General features: G+C 39.1%; 1 protein-coding gene across 3 annotated transcripts in view; it reads right to left on the reverse strand.

The window, feature by feature from the left end:
• Positions 1-14572, reverse strand: part of LOC126161412 (mitogen-activated protein kinase kinase kinase 7-like) — a 182457-nt gene that overhangs the window by 109906 nt on the left and 57979 nt on the right. For all 3 annotated transcript variants that reach the window (XM_049917201.1, XM_049917200.1, XM_049917199.1), the window contains exons 6-8: positions 2386-2519; positions 436-516; positions 115-224 (exon numbers count right to left, since the gene is read on the reverse strand). In XM_049917201.1, the coding sequence (XP_049773158.1) occupies positions 115-224; positions 436-516; positions 2386-2519 (325 nt within the window). The remainder of the gene's footprint in view (positions 1-114; positions 225-435; positions 517-2385; positions 2520-14572) is intronic.

Genomic DNA, 14572 nt, shown 5'->3' on the forward strand with positions numbered 1-14572 from the left:
TCTGATGAATTTCTGTGTGTGTGTGTGTGTGTGTGTGTGTGTGTGTGTGGGCGCACGCGCACGCAGTTGTTCTTGCTTCAGCAGCTGGTATATTCTCAACAAAATTGTACTTACAGGATCAACTTCAATTTGTAGAGGTTTCTTCAGACTCTCTGCCACCAGCTCTGTTTTTCCTTGTGTCATAATAGAACCATTCATTGTTGATGTTGAAGAGACTTGGGTCTCTGAAAAATAAGGAATATAGTCTGAGTTTTTACTGACCACCAGGAGTGAATGAATTGAACGAAAGAGGCATAAGCAGGAAAAAAGTTATCTACATCTTTCAACACTGAAAAGCTAATATATCATCAGTTACCCCTCAATGCTATTTTAAAAACGAACCTTACATACTTCAACAAAAGACATAACTTCCTGGAATAAGGTAACAAAACTCACTTGAACGATCTGTCAAAGTTGTTCCCATTTCAGCTTGTGTGTCTTCATCATCTGAGTCATATTCTTCTGGCAGAGCACTACCTAAAAAATAAAAGTGAATGTATCGGTATGAGTGATAAATTTGATATACAACTATTTAGCATTTACTTCCAGTCAATTTATTCCAAAAGTTGATGTGGATGAGATACTTAAAAAATGTGCGCTCAAATTACAGCACCAAATGGTTTCTGTAATGTGAGGCAGTAATCCTTGTACTCTACATCAGTTTCATTTTACACGTCATCCATACAACACTAAATCTTGTAATATCCACGAACACAAATACTGATAATAGTAATAAAAGTCAAACTATTAATTTATCAGATGTAAACTCCTATTCATCACTGAAGATTATTCACAAGGACATATATGCGTGGTCTCAAAATGAGACAATTAAATAAAGGATTTTAATTGCTGTGATAATATCATTGCTGTCTATCAGCCATACTACATTGCAAGTGCTGCACCTGTTTGTTCTTTGTATTGTGCTATGGAGATCTGAATAATTTGTGGAAGAGATATAAAAAAGTAACTTGCTTCTGGTACATTAGCACCATCATCTCAGTGAAACCTTGACTGGTAATACTGGAATAGTTCCATGCTCATTGGGCTTGTGGACATTTAACCACTTGATACAGATGTCTGCAAAGACTTATTGATTTCTAGTGGTATTTTGTTAGAGTCACACAGCAGTCACTCGTCAGGAACTTAACTGTTATCATAGATGAGTGTAGTATAAAAACTCCCAAAACCTTGACTGGTAATACTGGAATAGTTCCATGCTCATTGGGCTTGTGGACATTTAACCACTTGATACAGATAATGTCTGCAAAGACTTATTGATTTCTAGTGGTATTTTGTTAGAGTCACACAGCAGTCACTCGTCAGGAACTTAACTGTTATCATAGATGAGTGTAGTATAAAAACTCCCAAGTTCCATTGAATAATTTACTAGAGTTAGTTACGTAAAACATAAAGCTCACCTGCAAAACCCTCAATAAAATATGACAGTGTTTCGTGTGTTCAGTAGTACCTCTCTTTTGAACATGAAAGTATTAAAAATTCTTGTATATATTGCACATAATACAGCTTCTAGTGATAAAATCTAGATTATTTGAAAAGTAAGAACCAATAAATAAAAATTACTTTCATTAGAAGATCTTTTTATGATAGATTTAGTTTATTTGAACACCTATCTTACTTTTTTACATAATCATTATTCCCTTCTAAGCATTTTTTGAAACACTGTACTAGTTTTTTTAAACCCTTCTGCATTCATCCTCATTACCTTCTAACTGTTGTCCTCCAAGCCACTGTTTGAAGTGTCCAAGTGTCACTGGGCATAGGGTTGGGATTGTATTAAGGTGGATGAAAAATTCCCAACAGAAATTTTGAATCTTACCTACCCTAATTTATTTCATCCAAGGATCATCTCATAGTGATATAGTAGGTGTACAATAACTCCTGATGAATTTCAGCAGCTGTACATCTTTCAGCACACAAATTTTGAATTACAGCACACACTTCGCAACTGACAGGAGCAATGATTTTCAAAGCCTTTTTTAACAGTCATATTACTTCTGCAGTTTCATAAACAATCAATAGATAGCACTGCTTACTGTAAACTTGCTCTGAGCTGTCAACAATCATATATAAACAAACAACTCTTGCTTTTTAAATATGCTTTGTATTTAAATAAAGACAATATTTAACAATGAGGTTAACTTCAAAAACAAGAACTGTCTTGCAGATTTTCTGATAATTGGATGTGAACTATAACTTGGTTCAATTGCAAGTGACCCATAGTTTTATCCCACACAAACTCTTGAGGTTGTTCCAGCAATAGTATATTTCTATATGGCAGAACAATCACACATTCAAGTATTTGACTGAGCATTTGCCACCACATACCTTGAGAAGACTCTTCATCTCCAGAAGAATATTGTACAGGTTCATCATACCCAGTAAAGAACGGAAAAAGTGCATTCATTATATGAACAACTTCATCCATTGATGGTCTGTTTGCTGGATTTTTGTCCCAACACCTACAAGGTTAAAAACAAGAACTGTTAGAGATAATTTACAATTACTTTCTGGGCAAGTCAGTCATCTTCAAAGAAACAGAAACATTCTCTGTTTGACATGTCATTTTTCAGCAACGCAAAAATAAGGGAAGACCTACACCAGTTTAACAGTAGAGACAAAGGATATAGCAACTGAAAAAATTATGTCTCTCAAACAACATTAACAACGGCGAAAGTAAACTTTGTTCTGAGAGGGCCAAGAAAATTTACAACAAACTAAAACTGTTGTGATTCAGGTCATGCAAGGAGAGTGACTGTAGATTAACAAAAACAAGATGCAAAAAGATTAATGTTGAGGATGAGAAAGAGGAGGTGGAGGAAGGAGAATAAAATAAAGAAAAATAAAATGTTCCATTTAGAAATATGTCTTCAGATATCACTTTTACATTGATTTTTAAGGTGCTAGGGTTCTTCAAATCTATTTGTTGCTGTTGGAATTATGATGAATTAAGTGCACTCTGCACCTCAAAAGAATCCAAAGTTCATTTTCACATCTTTACAGACAAACACTTTAAAGCAGCACTAAAAAATCGTCTCCTGCCTCTAGAAAATTTTTAAAATTTTCTTCTCATGCAGACATATTTCCTGTCCCCAGTAGTACTGTAAGATTTTCTTATTCATTGAGCTCAGTTTCTAGCACTGCGACCTTATTTATATTCTATGTAATTTTAAACGCACACAGTCCACAACGTGTTCACCCTGTACTTAATTTTCAGTCCAGGCACAAGAGATAATCAAATAATCACATGTGGCCAAGATAGATGTGTACTGGAAAGTATTGAAGAAAAACCAAATGCACACACAGAAAAGAATGAAAGATCGTTGGCATGAATGATAAACAATATCTGTTGTTTCCTACCTCAATATGCCTCTATTGAGCCTACTCACTGCAACAAATCAGGTCACCACAGAAGAAAAATTATTCATTGTCAATCTTTTGGGACCAAATTACTACAATTTCATTCATTCATACATTGAGTTCTGAAAATCCCATCATGAAGGAGACACTTCAGAGAGATGGAATGACTCAAGTTATACATTAACAGGCAGTCACTGCAGGCTATTTTGTAAAGTATCCTAAGAACAGATCATGAGTGGCACTAATCTACATACACACACACACACACACACACACACACACACACACAAACACATACACACTCATAGAAGAACTTCTTTTTAATGAATCTCTGGGGACCAAAATGTTTTTGTCCTTATATTCAGTTTAGCTCCAGAATACTAACAAAGTGGCCCTAATCAGAATTTTGAGGTACACAATCACAGACAAACATGAGTTGGCCTAGAAAATCCTAGTACAAATATTAGTGCCACACAATTTTTATTAACTCAGTAGGCATTTATTTCATCATGTGTGGATATCATCAACTGATGTCTTGATTTAAAGGCAGCATCCAGAATGAAGAAGAATCTGTTTATATTCAACTAGTGTCTTAGATAAATACGATTACATGAAAAGGAAAAAAATATTTAAATATTATTCTTTATTTATTGCTTTTTCTTGCCAGCAGAACATGCTTACAAACTGACAGAGTTATCACTCTAGCTGGTTGTTACTGACTACAACCAACTTAACAACAATGAATGAGGAAAACTAGTTACAGCAAAATTTCATGCAGCTGGATAATAATAATAATAATAATAATAATAATAATAATTGTGATCATCATCATCATCGCCATAATCCTGATCTCCGCTATCCCCTATCTTCATCCAGCCCACATTTAGTTCTTTAAAAGTGCACACACAATCACTTATACCTGATATGCAAACCATTATTTCATAATCACAACAAAGTCCTGATATATCACACTAGTTGGAATATCTGTGACAGCATTCAAGTAAATAAACATATTCGAAGCAGCAATAAACATATGCATAGCCTGTAAAACAATTATTCTCATTACATCTACATCTACATGGATACTCTGCAAATCACATTTAAGTGCCTGGCAGAGGGTTCATCGAACCACCTTCACAATTCTTCATTATTCCAATCTCGTATAGCACACAGAAAGAATGAACACCTATATCTTTCTGTACGAGCTCTGATTTCCCTTATTTTATCGTGGTGATCGTTCCACCCTATGTAGGTCGGTGTCAACAAAATATTTTCGCATTTGGAGGAGAAAGTTGGTGATTGGAATTTCGTGAGAAGATTCCGTCGCAATGAAAAACGCTTCTCTTTTAATGATTTACAGCCCAAATCCTGTATCATTTCTGTGACACTCTCTCCCATATTTCGCGATAATACAAAACATGCTGCCTTTCTTTGAACTTTTTCAATGTATTCCGTCAGTCCTATCTGGTAAGGATCCCACACCGCGCAGCAGTATTCTAAAAGAGGACAGACAAGTGTAGTGTAGCAGTCTCCTCAGTAGGTCTGTTACATTTTCCAAGTGTCCTGCCAATAAAACTCAGCCTTGGGTTAGCCTCCCCCACAACATTTTCTATGCGTTCTTTCCAATTTAAGTTCTTTGCAATTGTAATACCTAGGTATTTAGTTGAATTTATGATTTTTAGATTAGACTGATTTATCGTGTAACCGAAGTTTAACGAGTTCCTTTTAGCACTCATATGGATGACCTCACACTTTTCGTTATTTAGGGTCAAACTGCCACTTTTCGCACCATTCAGATATTTTTTCTAAATCATTTTGCAGTTTGTTTTAATCTTCTGATGACTTTATTAGTCAATAAATGATAGCGTCATCTGCAAACAACCGAAGACGGCTACTCAGATTGTCTCCCAAATCGTTTATATAGATAAGGAACAGCAAAGGGTCTATAACACTACCTTGCGGAATGCCTGAAATCACTTCTGTTTTACTTGATGACTTTCCATGAATTACTATGAACTGTGACCTCTCTGACAGGAAATCACAAATCCAGTCACATAACTGAGACGATATTCCATAAGCACGCAATTTCACTATGAGCCACTTGGGTGGTACAGTGTCAAAAGCCTTCCGGAAATCCAAGAATACAGAACTGATCTGAAATCCCTTGTCAATAGCACTCAGCACTTCATGTGAAATAGGAGCTAGTTGTGTTTCAGCAGAACGATGTTTTCTAAACCCATGTTGACTGTGTGTCAGAAGACCGTTTTCTTTGAGGTAATTTATAATGTTCGAACACGATATATGTTCTAAAATCCTGCTGCATATCGACGTTAACGATATGGGCCTGTAATTTAGTAGATTACTCCTACTACCTTTCTTGAATATTGGTGTGACCTGTGCAACTTTCCAGTCTTTGGGTACGGATCTTTCATCAAGCGAACGGTTGTATATCATTGTTAAGTATGGAGCTAATGCATCAGCATACTCCGAAAGGAACCTAACTGGTATACAGTCTGGACCAGAAGACTTGCTTTTATTAAGTGATTTGAGCTGCTTCACTACTCCGAGGATATTTACTTCTATGTTACTCATATTGGCAGCTGTTTTCGATTCGAATTTTGGAATATTTACTTCGTTTTCTTTCATGAAGGTATTTCGGAAGGCTGTGTTTAGTAACTCTGCTTTGGCAGCACTGTCTTTGATAGTATCTCCATTGTTATCATGCAGAGAAGGCACTGAATGTTTGTTGCCACATACGACCAGACTCTCCCTGGATTTTCTGCCAGGTTTCGAGACAAAGTTTCGTTGTGAAAACTGTTATAGGCATCTCGCATTGAACTCCGCACTATATTTTGAGCTTCTGTAAAGGATCGCCAATCTTGGGGATTTTGCACCTGTTTAAATTTGGCACGTTTGTTTCGTTGTTTCTGCAACAGTGTTTTAACCCGTTTTGTGTACCAAGGAGGATCAGCTCCGTTGTTTGTCAGTTTATTTGGTATAAATCTCTCAATAGCTGCCGATACTATTTCCTCGAATTTAAGCCACATCTGGTCTACACTTATACTATTAATTTGGAATGAGTGGAGATTGTCTCTCAGAAAGGCAAGTGAATTTTTATCTGCTTTATTGAATAGGCATATTTTTCACTTATTTTTTTGAGAATTTGGGGATAACAATATTCAATCTAGCTACGACAACCCTGTGTTCACTAATCCCTATATCGGTTTTTATGCTGGTTATTAACTCAGGATTATTTGTTGCTAAGAGGTCAAGTGTGTTTTCACAACCGTTTACTATTCGCGTGGGCTCATGAACTAACTGCTCGAAATAATTTTCAGAGAATGCGTTTAGCACAATTTTGGATGATATTTTATGAGTACCTCCGGAATTAAACATGTATTTTCGCCAGCATATCAAGGGTAAATTAAAGTCACCATGAACTATTATTGTGTAAGTCAGGTACGTGTTTGAAATCAAACTCAAGTTTTCTTTGAACCTTTCAGCAACTGTATCATCTGAACTGGGAGGTCGGTAAAAGGATCCAATTATTATTTTATTCCAGTTGCCAACAATGTCCTCTGCCCATACTAACTAACAACAAGCTGAACTACTTCTGACAGCAACAAACACACCACCGCCAACCGTATTTAGCCTATCTTTTCAGAACACCGTTAGAGCAAAAATTTCAACCGAGCTTATATCCGGCTTTAGCCAGCTTTCAGTGCCTATAATGATTTGCGCATCAGTGCTTTCTATTAGTGCTTGGAGCTCTGATACTTTCCCAACACAGCTACGACAATTTACAACAGTTATACCAATGGTTCCTCTATCTACGTTCTTCCTGTGTTCAGCCTGCACCCTTTGTGACTGAAGCCCTACTTGTGTTTTCCCGAGACCCTCTAACCTAAAAAACTGCCCAGTCTACGCCACACAGCCCCTGCTACTCGTGTAGCTGCCTCCTGCGTATGGTGATAACCTGACCTAGTCAGCGGAACCCGAAACCCAACCACCCTTTGGCATAAGTCGAGGAATCTGCAGCCTACACGGTCGCAGAACTGTCTGAGCCTCTGATTCAGACCCTCCACTCTGCTCTGTACCACAGGTTCGCAATTGGTCCTGTCGACTATACTGCAAATGGTCAGTTCTGCTTTCATCTTGCAAGCAAGACTGGCAGCCTTTACCACTTCTGTTAGCCGCTCGAAACCAGAGAGAATCTCTTCTGATCCAAAGTGACACACATCATTGGTACCAACGTGAACAACCATCTGCAGTTGGCTGCACCCTGTGCTCTTTGTGGTATCTGGAAGGACCCTTTCCACATCTTGAATGACTCCACTCAGAATGCACATTGGTTTTCTTACCCTCCTTGTCAGCCAAGTCCCTAAGGGGGCCCATAACGCGCCTAACATTGGAGTTCCCAACTACCAATAATCCCACCCTCTGTGATTGCCTGGATCTTGCAGGCTGAGTGGTTTCCTCTGAAACAGGACAGCTGACAGCATCCGGCTCATTGACAGTGTCAGCCACAGACAGCATATGGAACCTGTTTGTCAGACTAACCGGGGAGGCCTTACATGCGGCCGCCTGGGAAGTCTTTTGCCGCCTGCTTCGCCCTGGGGCGACCTCCCACTCGACCACAGGTGAGGGGTCAGCCTCAGTGCGGGCAGTAACTGGGTTTGCCACCGGTGAGGACCGATCGGAGGACTCTGGCGTGCTGGACATCCATTGGATCTCCACGACTGGCTCACAACAGTGGTGCCCATCCACTGCAGCCTCAAGCTGTGTAACTGAAGCCATCACAGCCTGAAGCTGAGAGCAAAGTGTCACCAACTTGACTCGCATCCACACACAACAATTACAGTCCCTGTCCATACTGAAGACCATGGAAATCTATACATTCAGATAAACGGACTATCAGCACGTGCTGCGCAACTCTACTATACACCCTGATGAAAATTCACGAACTGTATCTAGTAATACGCAGATATTCAAAAACCTAACTACCGAAGCACTCAAGTGAAACTAAATAATTTGCCCCTGATTAGGAACTTTTTATATGTCACAGAATCAGTTTATTTTCTGACGCAAACAAAAATGTGAGAACTGTGGCTATTAGATGTTAAATTTAGCGCAGAAACTCAAGAAACTAAACTATTAAAGCACACAGATGATACAATAAAATTTGCTCCTGGTTAGGAACTCATAAATGACACAAAAACGCTTACTTCCCTGTTGCTGCGTCTGTCTCGGTCGGCTACTACTGGCTGGCTGACTTTCTTTTGAAAAATGAAATTTGCCTCTGCAGAACAGCCACTCTACATTTAGCTTTCACAAGATGAATAATGCCCATGTCTAGAAGCTGCAGGTAACTTGCACATTTAGCAGGAAGAAACACAAAATCAGATGTTCCCGAGAGATGACGTTAAAAAGAATGATGCTGCTGCAATCATCTCAACATTTAAACTTCTGAAACTCTTTGTACAAATTTCAGCAGTCATTCAGGCATTGCAAATAAAATGATACAAGCACAGAGATGTTTTTCTGTTTTGAAGCCAAGTGAAAATTTAAAATTTTCCAATCATTAATGGCAACACTTTTTCACTGGAATTACTACTAACACACAATAGGGTCATCATTCTTCCTTTGCTTTTTTGCCTCTGTGATATTTTCCCCTCTGAACAGAATATACTTAGGCTTTTTGATGGAAGTAAATTATAGCAGACCCCAGTTCTGTATCTGGGTTCATACATGTTATCAGCGATGGCAAAATATTCGTCTTCCAATCTTCAATAATTTACAAGTGCACTGCCTTTTTCCACTTAAATGTTTTCCAATTAAATGTTAACGCAGTTTACATCTTCTTGCCAATGTTTGATATGATGAAATCTTCACTATTGAGGTTCCGAGAAAGTTTCTTTGGCCTCTCATAAAACATTTCTACTTATGGGAACATTTTCACTTGTCATTTCAAGAAGCAATCTGATTAGTAGGATGGTGGTTTTTAAACACTTAAGCAGCCTGCACGTCTTCAGTTTAGCTGTGCAGCTTATCACAAGTGATGTCAAGTTTAACTGACGAACTTTACCCGAGATAACTGCCATCTGCCTGCATGAGAGATTAGTCTTTAATGACGATAAATTATAAAGTTTCCTCTAGAAACTATACAGTCTTAGTTTCACCAGTCTTGTGAACCTCAACCTGTTCCCATTACTACCACCACAGAAGACAGTACAGATCACACCTGTCTCCAAGAAGGATAGCAGAAGTGATCCACAAACTACCATCCAGTATCTTTGAGATCTACATCTAAATGGATACTCTGCAAATCACATTTAAGTGCCTGGCAGATAGTTCATTGAAACACCTTCACAATAATTCTCTACTATTCCAATCGCGTGCAGCTTGCAGAAAAAACGAACACCTATATCTTTCCACACGAACTCTGATTTCCCTTATTTTATTATGATGATCGTTTCTCCCTATGTAGGTCGGCATAAACAAAATATTTTCACATTCGGAGGAGAAAGTTGGTGACTTAAATTTTGTGGAAAGATCCTCTGATGAAAAATGCCTTTGTTTTAATGATATCCACCCCAAATGCCGTATCATTTCAGTGATACTCTCTTCCCTATTTCGCGATGATATAAAACATGCTGCCCTTCTTTTTCACTGTACTCCGTCAATCCTGTCTTGTAAGGATCCCACACCATGCAACAGTATTCTAAGAGAGGATGGACAAGCATAGTGTAAGCAATCCCTTTCATAGATCTGTTACATTTTCTAAGTCTCCTGCCAATAAAACGAAGTCTTTGTTTAGCCTTCCCCACACATTTTTTGTGTGTTCCTTCCAATTTAAATTGTCTGTAATTGTAATTCCTAGGTATTTGGTTGAATTTACGGCTTTTAGCTTCGACTGATTTATTGTGTAACCAACATTTAACGGATTCCTTTTAGCTCTCAAGTGTATGACCTCACACTTTTCATTATTTAGCATCAACTGAAAATTTTTGAACCAAACAGGTATCTTTTCGAAATTGTTTTGCAATTTGTTTTGATCTTCTGATGACATAACTAGCTGATAAATGACAGCAACATCTGCTGCTCAGATTGTCTCCTAAACTGTTTGTACAGATAAGGAAAGCCTACCAGAATGAATTTCGAAAACATTGCTCCTCCAAGACAATCAGAATCGATGCCGAAAACATCAATCATATGGAAGCCTTGCACTTTTCTCACATGACATACTGAAAGTAATGTGTCAGGTAGTCAAATAAATGCACCATTTCTTGATTTCTGAAAAGCATTTGACTTAGTCACCACATCTATACTTATTATGAAAAGTGCAATCGTATGGGGTATCAAATGAAATTTGTGATTGGATTGTGGATTTCTTGGTACAGAGGACACAATATGTTATCTTGGGTGGGAGTCATCGACAGATGTAAACGTGGAGAGTGTCCCAGAGAAATGCATCAGGACTCTTGCGATTCATGTTGTATATTAATGACCTCGTGTCCAAAATTAATAGTAACCTCAGACTTTTCTCAGTCAATGCAGTCATCTATAACAAACTGATGTCTGAAAGTGAACAGTTTTGTGAACAAAATGCAACAAGTGCTCTGTTTCACTACCAGTCCAACGGAGAAGCAGAATGCTTCGTACGCACTTTCAAACAACATGTAGCCAAGCTTCACACCACCCACACACGGGAACAGGCACTGCAGCTCTTTTTTGCCTCCTATTGCTCCCATCTACGAGACGGACCATCACCAGCTGAGCTTCTGTGGGACCACCACCGTCAGATGCTGCTACACTTGCTACATCCACTGCAGCATCTCGCACTGCCAATAGTTCGCAAGTTTTGCTTTGGACCGAGGAATCTCGTTCTTTTCAGGGTTTATGGCAACCGTAGGAAATGGAAAAAGGCATGATTCAGGAACACATTGGCTCTTTTATGTGCTTGATTGCATGTCATTTGCCATGTGATTCTGCTGCTTTTCTTCCTGCACATTCACAGCCTCACAGAACAGCGCGACCTTCACAGCCACCTGATGGTGGCACTAAGGCACCCCAGGAGGAGTGGAGGAACGACGCGCTCTCACCCCCGCCATCGCCGTCATTGCCCTAGGACACTCCCTCAGGCCTGGACATATGTCCTGGCAGCAGTTTTCTGGAGGATGTTCCTGTTGCCTCACAAGCCAGATGGCAGGGACGGTCGTGAGTACGTCATCCTCCACAGTCATGGCTCTCGGCTCATCTCAATGTCCAGTGTCCTGCCTGCCTCCCCACTGTCATGCACATCCTCCCTACACAAAAATGGTGCAGTATTTTTGTGGGTGGGTGGGGAGGGGAATGTGCTTGCGTAGCTTTTCCAGCACACCGAACAGCAAGGATGTTACGAGAAGATTGATAGTAGGTGTATCAAGCACGCCTATCAGGAGAGAGGCCAAAGACAGATACATGGATAATCATTTCATTGTACGCACAGTATTCGTATGGCATTTAACTTTTTGCAGACCTAATCAGAGAAGTTGCACAATTTTCCAGAGGTAGAAGACTATTTATACTCACAATCATTAACGCCCACTTTACGCTCTGATATATCAATAGAACAGACACTAGAGGACATCATAAATGAGTACAATCTTTTTGTATTAAATGAGGTAAGACAAGCACCAACATACTGTGGTAGCACTGGAGGAATCAGTAATATAGACATATCACTAGCCAACAAGAACTTTCTACCACGTATAGCAAAATGTGAAGTACACACACACACACACACACACACACACACACACACACACACACACTCGCGCGCGCAAAACGACCTTGAAACATTGCCGATTACTTCTAGGAAAGGCAAATTGGCTGATTATTACACACACAGTAGAAAATTTTCAACAACACATTATCCAAGGTAGCACAGACTACAAAATGCATATTCTAAGAGACTTACTCCAAACAGCGTAGTCAGCAGCCATTCCATGAGGGAAAGCCAGATGGAAACATAAACTACCATGGTCTATATACTATACTATACTATCAAAGAGCCAAGATGCACAAGAACAAGAACTTGGACTTGAGCTATACCATGATGTGAAAAAAAAGTACAAAAAAGAACTAAACAAAACAGGACAAAACCACTGGGGCAAATTTGTTAAAACACAACTACAGAACAACGTATGGGGGAGACAAAATAATTAAGATCGCAACAGTTTTGTCAACATTACAACAGGAAGACAGTATCATGACAAAGGGCTGGAGATGTTCAGCCGAGTTTCTGCTAAGCAAGCACCTCCGTGATGACGAAGAAACACATGACAACAACACCATATGGACTTACATGACCAAATGAGCAATATTTACAAAAATGGTGCATTACCATCCTTTCGCCCAGGCAGAGGTAGTGCTAGCAATAGCTAGATTTAAAACTAGTACGAAGCAATTCCCAGTTGGAATACTTTCGGAAACTCTTAAAAATACTATCACACAAATCAACTCCATTCTAACAGACATGCTAGATGACACCTTACAACAAGGAAGTGTCCTGGAAAACAGCCAATGTAGTCATTATTAGGAAATCAGGGGATTCATCAACTGCCTCCAAAATGTACAGGGCAATCTGCCTTCTAAACACACTGGCTGAAGTACCGCATTTACTTGAATTTAAGCCGCACTTTTTTCCGGTTTTTGTAACCCAAAAAACCGCCTGTGGCTTAGAATTGAGTGCAAAGTAAGCGGAAGTTCTGAAAAATGTTGGTAGGTGCCACCACAACTAATTTCTGCCGTCGAATATATGCAGGGCTACACAAGCATGCTTTGCAGACACAAAGATAAATACTGGTGCCAAAAACCTCTGCGTCAGTAAATAACTAAAAAGAAAGGTAGAAGACGAGCTTTTCTCCTCTGCCCTGAGTTTCGACCACTGCACTTTCATACATTATCCAACGAAGTAAACAGAAATTCCGTATTGTTCATCTTCGAATGTAGCAGCCTTTCAAATATTCGTAGCAACAAAAATAAATTTCTTTACACAGAAATACCAACAATGCACAAGGCTTTAGGAGTTGCACGAGTTGATACACTGCGGCCCATTAAGATTTCACATAGTGGCATCTATTGCTTCGTGGAATTTTGTGAAGTGCTTGTTGGTGTTAGTGAACCATAATGAAGCGCTTTCATTATAGTGCCAAATTCAAGAGAGGAGTTGTTTCTTTTGAGGAACAAAGCTCTAATCGTGCTGCAGGTCTGCGATACAGGATTGATGAGAGCAACATCAGGTGATGGCGACTGCAAAGAGACAAATTATTTGAATGTTCAAGTAGCAGGAAAGCATTTAGTGGGCCAAAGTGTGACCGATATCATGCACTAGAAGTGCTTGGAACCGCATCAGAAATTCCTGCCTGTGAACACCGAAATTTTAAGAATTAAGACACATGAAATTGCTAGAGAGCAAAAAATTGAAAATTTTAAGGTTAGCCGCAGCTGAATTGATCTGTTTATGAAGCGCTGGGGGATTTCACTTCGGAGGCGAACTTCACTTGCACAGAAGCTGCCGAAAAATTATGAAGAAAAACTTGTGGAATTTCAGCGCTTCATAATTAGGTTGCGCACAGAAAAACAATACCTTCCTGGTCAGATAGGAAATGCTGACCAAAATCCCATACATTTTGACATGCCTTCAAATTATACGGTTGATGCCAAAGGAAAGAAAGACGTCATGGCATGCTTGCATAGCAGTTGAATACAAATTACCCCCATTCATAGTTTTCAAGTGAAAGACTTTACCAAAATTGGAAGTGTTTCCAAAAACTGTAATTGTATGAGCAGACGAAACTGGGTAGTTTTCGGAGGACATGTTTCTTATTACATGCAATTTTTGGACTAATGGGTAGAGCATATCAGCATAATCAGTCGGAGCATTTTTTTAGAACCTCCACCTAGTTTAGTGCAACTTTTCTTTTGAAATCAAACTTCAAAAATTATTTTTGACAGTAGTTGCCATCTTCTCAATTTTTCATTTTTATGCCAAGCTTCATTAATAAGAACACCAAAATAACACTGAGACTCCATTGTTAAACAGCACACTTCAAGACATCGTTGTTAACTGAGAGTGAGTGAACAGGTGGTGGTGAAATGGGCAAGACAACAC

This window comes from Schistocerca cancellata, chromosome 2 (genome assembly GCF_023864275.1).
Source record: "Schistocerca cancellata isolate TAMUIC-IGC-003103 chromosome 2, iqSchCanc2.1, whole genome shotgun sequence".
NCBI classification, from domain to species: Eukaryota; Metazoa; Arthropoda; class Insecta; order Orthoptera; family Acrididae; genus Schistocerca; species Schistocerca cancellata.